This window comes from Oryzias latipes, chromosome 2, assembly GCF_053564925.1.
Source record: "Oryzias latipes strain Hd-rR chromosome 2, Olatipes_Hd-rR_3.1".
Lineage (NCBI taxonomy): Eukaryota > Metazoa > Chordata > Actinopteri > Beloniformes > Adrianichthyidae > Oryzias > Oryzias latipes.
In genome coordinates, this window is record NC_136238.1 from 41,167,425 (window position 1) to 41,185,192 (window position 17,768).

Here is a 17,768-nt window from a genome sequence, read left to right on the forward strand (position 1 = left end):
AACCTAAACTTCGACTTGTACGCTTTCAAACTCGGAGCTCCGCCTTGCTCGGGGCTACAAAAATGAATGATAGATCTCTTAGTTTGCCTCTGTCTGTTGAGGAGTGGATTAGTCTTAGTGTCATCCTGCTGTTGCTGTCTGCAGGGCTTTTTAAATCCCCGCGTCACTCTCAATGGAGACGAGGCAGCCAGAACGCCGCTCGGAAGCCTTTAGGGGTCTAAAAGACCCAGGGGAGTTTTCTCATAAACATTTAAACGGTTTAAAGGCTTGTTGATGTCAACGTTGCCGTCTAATGGAAATAATAGGAAAAGACAAATGTAATTAAAGCTGGAGGCAGCATCTGCACCAAATGACATCCCCTGCCGTCCCTTCAGCGGCCCACATGGGGGGCAAGCATGAAAAGCGATTCAAAATAGCAGCTCTAATAGAGATGATGGGCTCACACCGACTTCAAACTCTCATCTAAACACTTACCTTTGTTCACCTTAGTGACCACGTGTTCACAAAAGGGGTTTTGTTTGTTGTAGTACATTGTTAGTTACTGTCGTTGGACAGTAACTAAAGATGCCGATTTCTTTAAACATGTTTTATTAACCTAGCGGAGATACTTGAACTTCCTCCTTCAGGCTGGTTTTAAAGTTATTGGAGCCAGATCAGTTCACCAGGTTACCACTAGGTGGCTCGTTGAATAAGCAGCACAGTGACCGTTCAGTCCAACCGAAAGACATCCAACTTTTTCAACACGGATTTTTAAATTTTTAGTAGTAACTTTTATCAGAATGTATTGTGTGTGGGGTCGTGGGTCGTATGTTTTAACGGGGGGAGGGTGAAGGGTGGGTTGGGTTTTTATCGTAATATTGTGTGTTTATTGTTCTAAATGTTAAAGCGCTTCAAGTTGGGCAATTTATAAGAAGTTCTTTTTTATAAATAAAGTTTGATTTGATGAACTTAAAACATACCAACTCTATATGAAGTGCTAAGTGGGATGGGCACATTGGTTGGAGCTGAGCCCCGCCCATGGCTCCACCTAAAACAAATTGACGTCCCTGACAATATAAAAAAAATGCAGCTCTAAAGGGGAAAAATTTAAACTGTTGTTGCAAATAAACTACACTACACACATATCCATTTTGGTGTAAAATGTCACTTTTTAACTTTGATTAAATGGAACCAGCACCTAGTGGTTTGTGGAGGAACTGCAATCTTAAGAACTTTCCTGTTTGTGTCTGATTCACAAAATGTCGGGGCTTGGAAAAAACAATCAGTATGAGGAGCCTGTAGTGTCATAGTGTGTAGTGTGCCTGTAGTGTGTAGCTTCATGAAATTGAATATAGCGCATTCTTGAACATACGTCAAATGTCTGATGTGTACCTAGCTTTAAATGGTTAACTTAACAATTCTGTGACATCTAAATCTACCAATGGGAGCACAAGAGCTCACATATGGAACATGTTGCTACATATTCAGAAATTATCCCGGTTTTGTATTTTTCTTGAAATCCTAAAATGGGACGAGAAATCCTAACTCACTGGCGTTAGCCGTCTCCTGCTAGCTTGAGATCAAGTATACGCTTGTTTTACCCTTTACAGTAACTCTTCAATCGTTCGTGCAACTAATTAAATTTCAATAGATTCCGAAGCAGAAAAAAAGCAGCTTTGCGCTGAAATGCAACATTTTTTAGCAGATTAATACGTGTTAATCTGCTAAATTTGGCTAGCTAGCCACTTCTCTACTTGACAGATTCAACTGATTTACGTTAATTGTTAAAAAAGTCAAAGAATTGCGGTAGGTCAAAGAGTGCGTATCATTTACACATCGCCGGTGACATCTCCAGTGTTAAAGGGTTAACTGAACAATTCTTGATGTTAGCTATGACTTCCAGACCTACCACCTTGAGCAGTAAAGCTTCCACACGAATTAAGTTATATACTCGGAAATCATCTCAGTTTAGCTTCTCTTAAAATCGAGACAGCTAACTCTCTTAGCTTGATTTAGCCGTCTTCTGCTAGCTTGAGTTTAGGTACATGGTAAAAAAAAAGCACACCAAAGCTCTTGCTCCAGTGTTGACGTTCTTCGATCTACCATAACTCTTCAATCGTTTACATAGTTAAAAAAAATTTCAACCGATTCTGAAGTAGAAAATCAATTCGTTGAATTGGTCCGTCCAACTAGACGCTTAGAATCAACGAATATGCACTGATTGCATAACAGTCAAGTTGCAGTAGGTCAAAGACTGCCTCTTATTTACACGCCACGGTGACATTTCCAGTGTCAAAGGGCAAATCGAATAGTTCTTTATGCTAGCTATAACTTCAGTAACTACCACCTTCCACATGAATCATGTTATATACTCCGAAATGATTTCGGATTTGCATCTCTTGAAATCCAGATGGCTCAGTCAGCTCGCCTCATTCTCATCATTTTTTTTACCGCCGCCTTGGCAAAGAGAAACCCAGAAGTAGCCGCGCTCCAAGTGGGAGTTGTCTCCATTAGCAGAAACGATTTGGCCGACATTTGCCTCTTTGGGCCAACAGTCCACAGCAGCAGCAAAGCCAGAGACGTCTCACTTTTTATTGTTATTTTATTTAAGACTCCTAACTTCCACCTCCATCAGCATGTAAAAACAAACACTGGAATGTGATGTAGAACATCTCCTGCCATAACCTGAAAAAGCGCTTATGTAAAATCTGCCCTCAAATAATAATGGAGGGGGTGATGGGAGCAGGTAGATGCCGGTTTTATCCGCTAAGCTCGCTTTGGTTGAGCTGTTAGTCATCCTCCGGATGTGGAGGGCAAAGCAGACGTTACATAAGCAGCTGCTCTGTCAATCAAACGTCTTGTTTATTGTCTCGGAGGCCAATTGTGCTTTTAAACGCGTCGGCGCTCGCTTTCTTTAGGACCGGTGGACCAGCCGCTTTGTGGAGGATTGCTTCATCTCTGGCTAACAGGCACTGTGTTTGTCGAGAAGAAAAAGGGGGACAACCGAACGCTCGCCGACTAACGCTTCGCTTTCTGAAGTTTCTCCAAATCCCAGCTGAGATTCACACAAACAGGAAGTAACCCACTTAGAGACAGCCGCAGTTTTTGGAGTTTCTCATCAGAATGGTTTCAGAAGCTGAGAGGAGGTTTGTCAAAGGTAATTCTGGAGGTTTGTTGGGAGGGATTTTCAGACAGAAAAGTTGTCAAACGTTTGATGAAACTTAGATGAGACCTTTGTTTTTGTCCTGCTGTTCCTCTTAAAACTGTTTGAGGAACTAAGCTTTGCACTCAAAAAGGGATTTCCAGGTCAGCGTTTGCCTGAAATTGGGAGACCAACTAAATATAGCGATTTAGACTAGAACTGGACAGCACAGCACCTCCATTAGGAGTCTGGTACATAAATGGAGCGACGTTTATAGACTCAACAAAGTTTTCTAAAATTGAATTTACACTTTTATCGTATCTTTTCACATAGTTAGTCAAGCAAATGATGGAAATACATAAAGGCCGTGTCCCACAGCCACTATGTACGTTTTGTACAAATTGCACGGATGAAAATTGGTCAGATGTGAATCTACATGGAAAAAGTGAGAAAATTTGTGGTCATTTGTGAAACTTTCACAAATGTTTCACAAATAAACCAGTCTAAAACCACGAAAAAAGTACGAATAAAACACGCAAAGAACACGTCAATCAACGTAGAACATGAACTGTTTATTGGACTGTTTATATGCAATTCATCACTGATTCAATTATATAATTTAAATGTGATATGTGCGCCGTACACGAGATATAAAAGTTACACATTGGTGGTTCATGCATGAAAAGCCCGTTGGATACACGTGGAACGGTCGTGGAAAGACAAAAATTCTTGTAAGCATCTCACAAAAATCATAGTAATTGCATAGGATTTAAGTAATAATTGTGTATAAACTACGTCAAAAACATGTAAACCTGCGTAATCCTAAACCGACCAGAAATTTTGAACTGTTCAAAACTAATTTCACGTAAAGACCTGTCGGCCAAAACGCTCAACTTACATCTGCGCACATCGACAAAAAAGACGTCAGAATTATCACGCATGTATCACGAAAGACCGAAATTTCATACGTGGAAAATAGGGTTGGGCGATGTCCCTTAAATTGGCCGTTGACGATGTTTGCTGTCAACCATCGGGATGGACGATGACATCGTCGGGGGGGGGGGGGGGGGGGGTATTTTTACATTTTTCGTTCTTATATAACTGCTATTCGTTTTTTTGCTTTTTTCATTTTATTTCCCAACTAATGACTAATCCGCGATGATCCAGTATAAACTAAGGGAAGTGACTTTAACAAAAAAAGTAACAAACAAAATAGAAAAGAAGTAGTCCGCTCCCGCACTTCACTACTGAAGTGGACCGGCGGAGCGCGGACTTACAGCTTTGTGTTTGAGGGGAAGGGGGGGATGTGTGTGCTTTGTTACATGAGCGCTATGTGTGGGAGATTTAATACTGCGATCCGTCCCGCAGCTCTAGGGGTACAAGCAACCGAACTCAGAACTGGGTCTAAAAGTGTGTGTCTGAGCACAACTCGGATCGTCAACACACAGCTGTTTGAGCTTCAACAAAGAAATGTCGCTCAGTCCTTAGAAAACATTCAAACAATCACGCGGATTTGTGTTTCCAGTCGTGTCCCGACAAAATAAAGGCTGATGTTATTCTTACATGTTTACGTGCAGCCAGCAAGCAGCACCACCCAAAGCTAATGTTGTTAGCCCGTGTTAGCATACTGCTAATCCTGGCTTCGTTCAGAAAAAGCACTGACCACACAGATTAAAATTCAAATAATGAGCGAACAGGTGTTTCATAATAACCGTAACATTATTAAAAGCACGTTTAAAAGATCATCTCGTATTTTACCGAGCTGACATGTCAATGTATTTAGCCGCTCGGCGCTGTTTAACATTGTTTTGTATTGAATTGTTACATTCAATAAAGTTTGAAAAAAAATGCCGCTTGGCGGAGTTTATATCCTTCCGTTTTCAAACCCTACTGCGCATGTGCGAATGATTTATTCCGACGGAAAGTGTGACCTTAGTGAACGTTTTTATATTCTGAAAACATTTTTCTGGTTCCATGTACACGGTTGGATTCTAATCCGACCATTGATCCCATCAAGATATTTTGTACATGTAACCGCGGCTTATGGTGTCAACGTGGCGGGGGCGTGGCATCACGATGGTGGTCTCTCCATCGGGATGTCAGTCACCCATCACGATGGACGATGATATCGTCCATCGGCACAACCCTAGTGGAAAATGCGCAAATTGTACGTAGCACTGATTAAACGCTGATTAATTTCACATGGTGGACCAGGACAGTTTTTGACTTAGCAATAAGATATTTAACCCGGCGATATCTAAAAAATGTACACTCTTCGAAGGATCGCAATTTTTTAACCATTTACGAATTCAACATAAATCCCCAGATTCCGACACGTCAATATCAGCTTACCGTACTTACCTTGGTTGCATAAACATTTCACATTAGTAACATTTAATGTTAATAATACTAAAACTTTCTATAGGTAACACTTTATGTTGATGACACTCGATTAATGTCAAATCCGCTTTGGTCTGCGTCAGAAAAGGCTTAAACGCGTCACTGCTTTAATGTTTTTCCGCTTCAGAATTTGCTAAACTGCGTCGACTGTTAATGAGTTACGTTAAGTCAAAGAACGTCAATGCTGGTGTTAACCCTTTAACAAGCTGAACTTTTTTAGCAACTAAAATGACTCATACGGAATTTTTTAAATACTTTAATAATACTTTTGGAGTTTGGATAATCTCCGATCCGTTTTCCTGCACTAGTTGGTCACAAATCCTCCTGAATTGAGTTTGAGCAGAAAATTAGAAGGTGCTGAAGTTTAAAGAAGATCAAAGAGCAGAATGTCTTAAAATAGCCCAAAAAGGTTGCACACCTTAAATTTTGACCTGATTTAACTGAGTTCTAATACGTTTATTTTTGTTTTTGGTCGTTAGGAAGTCCTGGTCTTTAGTGTCTGGCCGATATTGTTCCTCATCCAGGCTCAAGTGTGAGCTTTTAAAGGAAGTTCATTGATCAGCACTGGAATTAAAGGAAACACTCGGGGTCAATCACTTTGACCTCCACTCTACATTTGCTTATCTTGTTCTTTTCTAACCATCGCTTTAAAAGATGAAAGATTTAATCACAGAGAAGTCGCTGCTCAGGACTACAAGCTTATTACTTTTGATGAACCGTCAGCCGACTCAGCAACTCCTTTCAAAATCCTGAGCGTTTGCAGGTTTTTTTCTTTTGGTCCATTTCTGCTGAGTTACTGGCAGTGAGTACCAGCTCTTCTGGAGGTGTGGAACCGTGGGGCTGTGTCGGCACCGTGACACAGGGATGCCTGCAGCGCTGCCCGAGGACGCCACTCAGACATCTGGAGAGCCTGGAGCTCCTCCTTTACCGACTGCTTTTGGCTCACTTTTGATGATCTGTAAAGGTCAAAACTCTTGAATCACTGAAGGCTGCTCAGGTTTTGATTTACCCACAATTCTTGAAAAGTCTTTTTTCCCCCCACCGTACGAGTTACATGGCAAGAGCCGCAGCTATCAAGCTAATTTCAATCTTCCGACATGATTTCAATAAGATGACATAAATCTGTTTGGAAATCTCATTGGCAACACCTAAATAACACACAATCTTTAGACGACCGTTTAATTAATGTAATTTCAACGAATCGTAGCGTAAAAGAAAGCAGTAGTAAACACTTTGTGCTATGCTTTCCTTTACGCTGATTGCGTAAACAATGGACTACCGTACGGTGTTACACATCTCCGTTTCAGAATCCGTCTGAGTAAAGTTTATTGCGGAAACGGTTGACAAGTTATGATAATGCAAAGAACGCCAACACTGGAGCCGTAGCCCTTTAACACCTAGGATGTCACCGGTGACACCTGAAAAACACGCACTCTTTGACCTTCAGTAAGCTCTTAATAGTTTTTGCGATCAACGTAATTACATTGCATTCTAAAGCAGAAGAAAGCAACTATGCAACTCTTTCCATGAACGTTTTTTTTTTTTTTTTTAATCGGCAACACTGTTAAATATCAGCATACGGTTGATTTTGTCCGTTTCAGAGTCCGTCGTATTTAAGTCGATTGTAAAAACGGTTCAAGAGTTTACAGGAGTACGCTGGTATTACGTTATTGCGTAAACAGTTGAAGAGTTACGATAAGTCAACATTGGGGTCAAAGTTCAGGTGTGTGACCCTTTAACACCAACACACGGTTTTTGAATTATCGTAACTCTTTGAATGTTAACGCTATCAACGCCATTTCATTGGATGTGGAGGACAGAAGATTTGCATGGGCTTCTCACGAACATACACTTTAACGTAGTGCTTCATTTTTTTGTTATAAAATCAGCTGATTAATTGCGTAAACACTCAACTACTGTAAAATATCGCATTTTGGCGCAGAGCTGCCTTCCTCTGCTTTCGAATCGGTCAGTATTGCGTTACGTTGTAAACAGTTATTTAAAGAGCAGCAACACTGGAGTCGACGGTGGCGCTCTCCTCTTTCCTGCATCTGCTGATGTTTTTCTGAGGAAAACATCGCCCGTCTTTGATCCGTTAAGGATCTTTAACTCCTGTTAAAGGCAGCAAAAAACAAAGAAAAAAGCACGGTGGAGCCGGCAGAGGAAGGGTCGTTCTTTACTGAGAAGAAGTTGTCAACTACTGATGAAGAATTCATCAATCCGCTGGAGCCAAAAGTGGAGCGGAAAGATGGGAAATGTCTTTTGGGGTCAGAGGCAGATCTGCCATCATGAGCGTGCGGCGTCGCCGTTCCGACTCCGAGGTTAACATATGTTCTGCTCTGTTCTCTGAAGACTTCTTTTTTCGGTTCTCTGTGGCTGACGGCTGTAGCTCCGCCTGCAGCCCTGATTTCCCGGCGGAACAGAGAAACTCGGAGTTGAATTCCTACGAGGTGAAGCTGCTCATTAGAGCTCCAAGCTCAAAGGTGCAGCGGGATCTGAGGATGAACCCTGGGATCCTGCAGCTGCTGCTGCTGGGGGAGGCGGCGGTACCTTGTTTGTTTGTTTGTTTGTTTCCTTTCACGTCTCCTCTGTCTGTGTGCAGAGGCAGGACGGCCTGATGCAGCGCTCCATCCGGGAGGTGAACACGTCCAGCCACTGGTGCGTGCTGTGGGACCTGGACGAGGACACGCACTACAGCGTCCAGGTGACATGTTTTCCCCGACTGTACTTTTGTTATTTGTGATTGTGGGGTTTCTTAAATTCCGTTGCTGAAAACGTCTGTAAGACATTGAACCTTTTGAAAACTGAGAACTAACATCATCAGCAAATAAATATTTGTCTTTTTTGACGACGAATTCGAATGAATTTAAATTTTTGGTTTGCATCGTCTCAAATCAGCTTTTATTTTGATAGCTGGACATTTTTAACTTCCAGATTGAAGCTTGCTTAAGAAATAAATAGGGGGAGTCAGATTAGTTCAACAGTTAGCTACTAGGAGATCTGCCGCAAAGACAGCTGGTAACATTTTTACAAGAGCAAAGTTTGGATTTAGTTCAACCCTTCAACACTGAGCTTTAGCTTTAGTGTTGACAACTTTGCACAAATTGAGATCAACACAAGTCAAACCCTCTCAGTCCTCCTGGAATTCTGGCTTAAGTCCATCATGGATTAGTTTTGAAATGAGAACAGAGAAAGGTCTGGGTGTGGACTCACGGCTCCAGCTCCCCAAAATGGAATTTTCCAGACAGACAAGCAGTTGGAAATAAGCAGATGGAATGGACATGGCGGTGGTGGTGGCGTTCCTCTCAAGTCTTTAAGAACTTGAAACTTGGACTTGAGTTGTGCCTAAATCTTAGAGTTTGTGACTTGAGACTTGTAATAAAGTTGTACAAAAATCTCACATGACATAACCCAGGACTTGACTTGAAACTTAACCTTGAAAACTTGAAACTTGATGTACAAGAAATCGCACATGGGGTGACTTGAAACTTGACTTGGGAATCAACTTTAAGGAATCAAAACTTGGACATGAGTTGTACCAAAATCTCACATGCAGGACTTGAAACTTTTCTTGAGACTCTGCCGTAAGGGCTTAAGACTTGGGATCGAGTTCCCGCAAAATCTCACACGCAGTTATTTGGGACTTAACTTGAATCTCATATTTGAAGACTTGAGACTCGACATCAACCACTTGAAAACCTGGACTTGAGTTGTGCTTAAATCTCACATGCACTGAATCGACACTTGACTTCAGACTCGACCTTAAGGGCTTGAGACTTGGAATTACGTTTTCCCAAAATCTCACACGAAGGGACATGAGACATGACTCGAGATTTCTCCTTAAGGACTAAAATTTGAATTCTAGTCGTACTTAATGCCACACTGACTTGAGAGTTGAACTTAAGGATTTGAGACTTTAATTTGGACTGTAATCTCACATTCAGGGACTGTGTGACTCAATCCTAAGGACTTGAGACTTGAGGTGTAGGACTTGTATCTGCATTAGAACTACAAAAACATGCACTGACTCTCTTAGTGTCCCTAGAGGTTGTTTCAAGGTACTTCAACCACAATTTGTGGCAAACAAATGATTAAAAAAAAATAATAATTTCAACTTTAAGTTTTGAGACTTGGACTTCAATGTAAAGAATGTAATCGACCTGTAATGGACAAATATGGACACGGGTAATGTTTTTACACCCTTCTTGAAAAACATTGATAATGCAAATCTTGTGTGTACTTGTCTTTGTCCATAAATTAATTTCAGTCGGTGTGCCCTGTGAGATTAATATATGAATATACTTAAAACCTGTAAAAAGTTGTGTGCAGACTGTAGAACTTTTATGCCGTGTATGCGGCGCGCATATCGCATTATAATTACGTAATTGACGCACAAATTAACAATGAATTGCATTTAAACAGCCCAATAATCACGCTTGGTTCGTGTTCTACGTTGATTGAGTTCTTTGTTTGGTTTTAACTTGTTTAATGCGTCATCTGTAAAAATTTTGCGTAAAGAACCACAACTTTTCTTACTTTTTCCACGTATATTCACGCATGACCATGACAATGCACGTAGTGACCGTGTGACACGGCCTTAAATAACTCGCAATGGCCTCAATTTACTGCAAAACTCAGTTTGAATAACAAGATAATTTTAGATCCTGAAGCTTTTCTAATGTAGTTTAACCCTGAGATGTCGCCGGTGACGCCTTAATAACATATGTTGTATAAATTACCGTAACTCTACGACAGTTCACGCAATTATCCCTTGTGCTATCATAGGCACTTTAACATTGGGAGTTGGGTCATCTAGACCCACTAGACAGTGCTCTGAACCTTTTTTCTTCAATGATTTGTGATCTTCACTGGTGTCCATGGATTACACGAAATCTTTCCACCTTTATCCACCTTTGTCATGGTAGGAATATCACGTCAATGTGAGGGTGGGGTCATCTAAGATAGCACAAGGGTTAACGCAATTCCAACAGATTCACCTGTGGAGAAAAGACGCTTTGCTCCGACACTTTTGTAAACTTTACTGTCAGAATTCACTGGAATTTAATTAATTGCGAATTAAAATAGCTGAATAATTAAAATCGTAGTGGAGTATCTGTAATTTTAAAAAAAATCCACGTTGGTGCGTATGCTATGATGTTAATGAACATAATTGGCCAATTAAAATGGATCAAATATAAATCTGGTTTCTTAATCTTATTAATCTGGATCAGAACCTGAAAAGGACACGATAAAACATCTCAAACGTCATTAGCCGTTAAAGTGCCTTTTACAGTCCTTCAACAACGCTAGTTACCCTGAACTTGACACGCTGACGGCTCTTACAGACGGCTGTTTGAGTGGAGCTGCGGTTCCGCTGCCGGCGTCTAATGGGACTCGGTGATCATTAACCTCCTGAGAATCCATCGCAGCTCAGTGGAGCGACACAGATTGTCCTTTAGACACAGGAGTGCAGCTTGAATGTGACTTTCTGCCATTGAGCAAAATGAATCAATAGGAACTCTGACCTGCGTTATACGACACAGGGGGACGAATGACAAATGAATTCCCAATGGGACCTGACGTAATCGTCCTGGATGAGTTGGATTTAGGCCTCCTGGTTCCATCTAAGGACTTGTGTTTTGGTCTACAACATCTCTGAGGATCCATTGGTTTTATTGCATGTCTTCTGGATCTCAGTGTTCTTTTTTTTTTTTTAGCAAACTGGTCTCTAAATTAAAAATCACCCAAAAAAAGTTAAAAACAATCAATCTCCCATAAGGCACCATGATGGTTGTTTTTTTATCTCGTCCAATTAGGTAGATAAAAATACCCACTGAAAATCCTTTAATTTTGGCCTAAAACCTCAAAGCCACTTGAAAACCCATTCAGCTGGTAAATACGTCTCTGTTGGGATTAAACAGCCATTTTCCTCTAAAATGTTCTGTTTCTCTTTGCTTGGGGGTCAGGTGCAGTCCATCGGGTTTCATGGCGACAGCCAGCCAAGCCGAGCCATCCACTTCAGGACTCTGGAGAGAACCGACCATTATCCAGCCGGAGTCCTTGACCACCGTAAATACACAAACTTTATGGACCAAAACGGGAATTAAGAAACTTATCAAACAGTTCATTTATTCTAAAAGCTTTCAAGTTCTCGTAGCAAGATGTAATCATGTTTTTATTGGTTTGTTATTTTAGAGTAAATTTTGTCTTATTTTCTGCCAGAATTTGAAAGTTTTTTTCCCACTGGGTTGTAACTGGAAACTAGCTTCGAATCTGTTTCAAAAACGTCTCTGGGGGGGGCCCAGCGGCGCTGGATGGGCTTCCCGTCTACACCTGGGGCTGGGATCGGCCCTTCCCTGGCTCTGGGGCGGGACGGGACAACCCTCTTGGGGCCCCCGGTCGCTCTGGGTGTCATCCGCTTCGGCTGCGGGGTCTGGGGGTGGGGTGGGGTGGGGGTCTTGTCGGCCCTGTCCTGTGGGGGGGCATTCTGGGGGAGGGGGGGGGCCCTATTGGTACGGGGCAGGGGGGGTTGACGGGTCGGGGTCTCCGCTGAGGCCATCGGCGGTTTCCCCGGCCGGTTGGCTGCCTCGGTCCCGTCGAGGCCTGACCAGAGCTCTTCTAGGGCCGGCGTTTGGGGGTGGGGGCCTGGGCTTGCTCCGGGGGGGGCCGGCGCTTTCTGGCTCCCCTCTCTCTGTGTGGGGGTGGTGGTGCTGGGCCTGGGGTGTCTGCGCCTCCGGGGGTGGGGCCCCGGGGCTGGGTGGGCCTGGCCCCCTTGCTGGGGGGGGGGGGCGGGGGACGGCTGTTTGACCACCGGGGGACAGTCTATCATCTGTCCCCAACTTACCCCCTTCCTCATATAACCTCATAATAGGGTGAGGGGGTGGGGGGCTTAGCCTGCGATGAGCCTTGGGGGGGGGGGGTTCACTAGGCAGTGACCCCCCTCCTGTGGTTGCCGTATGGAGTGGGCCCCCCCTCTTTCGGTTTTATTTGCACCTTAGACATGTAGGGCCCTTGGTAGGGGGGGTGCTTGGACATCACTGCCAGCAAGCAGCGGATGTCCTCCTAGCACCCTACCCGCCAATTTTAACCGCACCTTAGACATTTAGGGCCCCTTGGTGGGGAGGGTGAGGGGACGTCACTGTGAGTAATCAGGAGACGTCCCCTTAGTGCCCTACCCGCCAATTTTAACCGCACCCCCCTTAGTACACACACCCCTCCCCCCTCAATATATACATCCCAACATAAACACACACACATGCACACACACACTCTCTCAAACACACATACACGCACACACATTTTGCAAGGAAGGTGGGACCTAGGACCATCTGTCCCCTGCCTCTTCCCTGGTGGGGGGTACGGGCCCCTTTGCAACGGCGGCTGTGTCCCCGGGGTGCTGGCTTCCTGGGCCCGGCGGTGCTCTCTCCGCGCGGTGGGGGGGTTCACATTACATCTGAGCCGGGGGTGTTCGTGTCCCTGGGGGGTGGGTTCTGGTCCTTGCTCCTGAGTGCTGGGCCCCGCCAAATTTCCAACTGTGGCCGAGCCTGGTCGGGCCATATTTACAACACCCCTTGTGGGCCCTCTTTTTTCCCCGGGGTTCCCCCCTCCTGGGCGGGGGCGGCGGGCCCCTGCCTCGCTCCTCCCTGGACCAACCGTTGGCCGGGCGGATGGCTGCCTGGAGTGCGGAGTGGGTCTCCCTTGGGGGGTCCTGGCCCGTACCTGGGGTTGGGGCGGGGGGATGCCCGGAACTCCTGGGTGGTGGTGGGGTGCTCGTCTGGGGCTGTGGGCGTCCTTCTCCGGTGGGGCCCTGCGTTGGGTTCTCCCGGCGCGGCGGGGGGGCTGCTCTCCTGGTTGGGCTGGGGCGGCGCCCTCTTTCCCTCCGTGCCTCCCTGCTCTCTGGCTCTGGGGGCCTTGCGGCGGCCCTGCTGGCCCTGGCCTGGGTGGCGGGCTTGGTCGCCCGGGCGGCGGTTGTTCCCTGCCGGTTCCCGTGTGGTGTTGGGGGGAGTCCGGCTGCCGCTGCTGGTGCAGTGGGGGTCTTGGGGTGGGGATGGCTGGGCACTCTCCCTCCTTCTTTTCACGTTCCACCATCCATTTTAGAAGAACATAAACACTCACCTGAGCACAGGTGTCAGCTCAACAGACTGAATGACTGAAATATTTCACACTAGTTGGTTTTAAGGCATAAGTATGCGTGTGAACACTATCTGTTTTGTGTACATGTCGACAGGTGGACATTTTTGCAACTAACAAGTGTGTTTATAACATTTGAGTGTGTGTGTGGACAGGCTCCGCCCTTTTTTTTTGTTTTTTTTTTACATTTGAACCTTACCATAATGATTAACAACCAGTAAACTTGTTGCTTTATGCTGCTTCATGGTCTTATCCCCCTTCCCCTCCTATTATCACCCCCTACCCCCCCTCTCTCTAACGTCCCTCTTTCTTCTTCCCCTCTTTCCTTTTCCGTCCGGTCCAACACCAAAGATTTTCAGACATGTTTGAAATTAATAAAGTTTGGCCTCAATTACAAAAGGGGTTTATTCAGACATACCTTTGGTTTGTCTGAAGATTAATAACCCCTCTTGTTAAAGTAAAATATGTCCAACCCAAGAGGCCCTCAGCTCTCATCTGTCTGCCTAGCTGTTGGACAGGACAAGTTAAAAAAAAAAAAAAAAAAAAAAAAAAAAAAAAAAACGTCTCAAATTAGTCTCAGTTTCTGTTTTAAATTCATAAACTCGTTTTTTTTTCTATGCTGGAATCTTAAACTTGGTGGATTTGTGCATGGCGGTCAAGTGTGAGGAAAGTTGCCAAATATTAGAGAAAATTTTGCAACTTTTGCGACTCAGTTTGGCGAATTCGAGACTAAAATTAGAATCTTTGATAGTCGTAATTGAAGCGAAGTGTTCCCGAACTACCCTTACAGGTGAATACGTGCTGTCAGGTCAAAGTGAACACTCGGATGTCGGCGTCTCGTACTAATTTTTATCTTTTTGGGACCCCAAATCCTGCGGACTACCTAATAAGTCCATTGCTGTGTCCGAATTCATTCCCTACCCCCCAACTATTAAAAAACTATGTGCGAGACTCTCTAGCGCCCTGGATTTTAAAAGCAATGCGGACACCATGCTTAGCTTTTTTTTTTTAAACGGCAAATGTGACGTCACCGATGTGACAGAGTAAAAACCCAATAGATTAGAATCAGGGGTTGACATAGCCCAGAAATTTGCACTGGCCCACAGGGCCAGTAGTTTTTGAAACTTACTGGCCCTGCCTGAAAGTTACTGGCCCGACACCGCGCATAGCGGGACTCGCCGCTTCGCAGGTGCTTGCAACTTTAGGGGGGTCCGGGGGCATGCCCCCCCGGAAACTTTTAATATGGTGCAATTTGGTGCATTCTGGTGACATCACTTATTTCTACACTTTTCAATGACTGAAAATAGACCATATCAAACTTAAATCTGCTCTAGTCTGTTTCAGATGTTTTGAAGAGAGCACTGCAGTGTAGTAGGTAACACTAGTTCAGAAGTTTTCATGGTGCTTTTAACGGCAAATATCGCAATAAATCATAAACCTTAAATGTGTTAAAACAATCTAATGGCAGCTTGAACCATTTAACGAATCAAATAAATCCCTTAATGCATTTGACCAATCAGATGGACGCCTTCACATTGTTGACCAATCAGATGGAGCCCTGTTATGTTAGATGTTTGTAACCTATGTCAACGTGGGTCATTTGGAGTATAATTTTTAAACTGGGAATGGTTATTTGGTTATTTTGCTGTTTGTTTATATACCGCAAATTATATCGTTATCGCAATTTCAATCTCTGATATCGCATATCGCGAGTTTTCCTCATATTGTGCAGGTCTAACTGAGATCATTCAGCTAACTAGAAATACTTACTGCTTACAGTGTTGTAAAGAAAAACAAAATTAAGTAGTTTAACATTCTACTGCATTTGAGTCTGAGATTCAGGTATTTGGAGTTGCCTTTGATTCTTTGACATTCAGCTTAAAGCTTAGTGGATACAGTTTCATCTTCAATGCATTCATTAAATATCTTGCTGTCATACTACTAATTATACCCACTACTCCATCCAACATATTCCTATCTATTCCTGCCACGTCTTCCACATCTCTGACATGCTTCAGTCTCTCTTCAGTGACGGTGTCGGATTTATAATCAAATGTAATAATAACACACTGGCTTGTGCCTTCGTTGTTGCTGTTTAACATTGTTTTGTATTGAATTGTTACATTCAATAAAGTTTGAAAAAAAAAAAGTAGTGAGCGCGTGCCGCGTGGTACTCTGCAGTGAAAGCCGAGCGCGCGCAGGCGGGAGAGAAGAGTGATCAAAGGTTTCCCATAGAAACCCTTGAAGTCTGAACACAGGACTAGCAGAAAAACTAAATTATGAAGACGAGGTAAATTTACACGTTTTCGCAAAATTTACTTTATTGAAAAAGGTGAAGAATATATAAACCGTTAGATATTTTAGTGGCCCGAGCGGACAAGTGAAAAGTAAAGTCTTGTGGTCCGCACTGCTCGAAAAACAGGACCGGGCCAGCGGACAAATGGCTATGTCGAGCCCTGTTAGAATATTGTATGACAACTACTTGTGAATCAACGGTGTTCGGATGATAAAAACGTGGATGGTTTATAAAAAATGTAATCAAAATACATTCTTTTCGCAAGAATTGTTCAAACGCAATGCATTTTGGTCTAGATTCGACAATTTAGTGAGCGTTGATGCACACTGGTTTTTCGCAGAGACTTCTGGGAAATTTCTAGAAGTGTTGTTCACATGATAAGGGCACACCTCTTCACCCCAAATCTGTCCAACTCTACCTTGGCAGCAGTTGTTACTACTAGTTACTAACGACTAGAGTTCGGCGTAGGGACACTGTACGACAGCGTAACCCATACTTGTATCTTTCATTAGCCTTACGAATACTTAACGATGCACTTACTACACGTACAATAATGGTACGTTCCATTTTCACAGAGTCTCAAGTAAACTACCAGAATCACCTCCGCTCCTCTGAAGCATAGGGATGTGTACAGTTTGGTTTTTATCTGGTGCCAATGCCAAAGCGATACTATTGCTTAACTGGTGCTTCAAAAATGCTAATTTTGTGTGACGAAGCAGTGACAGTGACTACACCTTCTTTTCTTTTTTAGAACGTTGTACACGTCACTCTTATCTATCTTATCTGTTAGAATATTTAGTTCAGACAAGCTTTCGCCTTCGTCATTTTGACTGAAGCTCCGCCCACTTTCACTGCTTCATCTATTCTTACACAACCCCGCCCACAATCGCGGGACTGTTAACCCATAAGAAAGCAGGACCTAATTTTCGTTAAAAATAAAATGATGTGGGATATTTTGCAGACCAAGTGGACCACAGAACATGTCTGATAGTTTTCTGTTACACAAATGTCACCATGGATGGGTTTGTTGGTACAGATACCAACTTGGTAAAGAGGGGTGGTACCCACCCATACAATTTTTGGGAATACATTTCAGAGTAATTTAAACTTTGTTTTATTTCGGACAATTTGTGTATTCTCTTTAATTCAACTTTGGTTGATTTAAAGTCTTTGGTTAGGGTGCTACAGAAAAAGCAGGAACTTTGTTTTCGGTTGCAAACCCTTTCATTTTTGCTTGACGGTCCAATATTTAAGTTGGATAAAGGTGGAAAGATTTCATGTAATCCATGGACACCAGTGAAGATCACAAATCATTGAAGAAAAAAGGTTCAGAGTACTGTCTAGTGCAGAGGTGGGCACTGAGGGCCGCATTCCTGCATGTTTCCCAGCATACCCTGCTCTGGCATGTTCTGATTGGCTGGACACACCTGAACCAGGTAATCAGCCATGAGTAGGGCAAGACTATCTGGAAATCATGCAGACACACCGGCCCTCGAGGCCTGGAATTGCCCACCCCTGGTCTAGTGGGTTTAGATGACCCAACTCCCTATGTTAACGTGCCCAGGATAGCACAAGGGTTACAGAATTTCACCATCTTGGAGCGCTAATTTAGCAGACGCGCTACCGTTTATTTTTGTCAACCTTTACTAAGACGCTTGGTTGATCTGACGTCACATAAACCCGTTGACCCCTACAACACTGCAGCTGCTGAACTCTTACAGCCGTGTCACACAACCACTATGTATGTTTTGCGCATAATGCACCAATTGATCATACGTGAAAAAGTGAGAAAAGCTGTGGTATTTACGAGAAATTTTCACC

General features: G+C 43.6%; 1 protein-coding gene across 1 annotated transcript in view; it reads left to right on the plus strand.

Annotated features, from left to right (window-relative positions):
• The window catches only part of LOC101171307 (fibronectin type III domain-containing protein 4), a 41,266-nt gene that overhangs the window by 18,836 nt on the left and 4,662 nt on the right, over positions 1–17,768 (plus strand). Inside the window, exons 3-4 of the mRNA XM_011481297.4 lie at positions 8,124–8,225; positions 11,488–11,590. Coding sequence (XP_011479599.1) covers positions 8,124–8,225; positions 11,488–11,590 — 205 coding nt within the window. The remainder of the gene's footprint in view (positions 1–8,123; positions 8,226–11,487; positions 11,591–17,768) is intronic.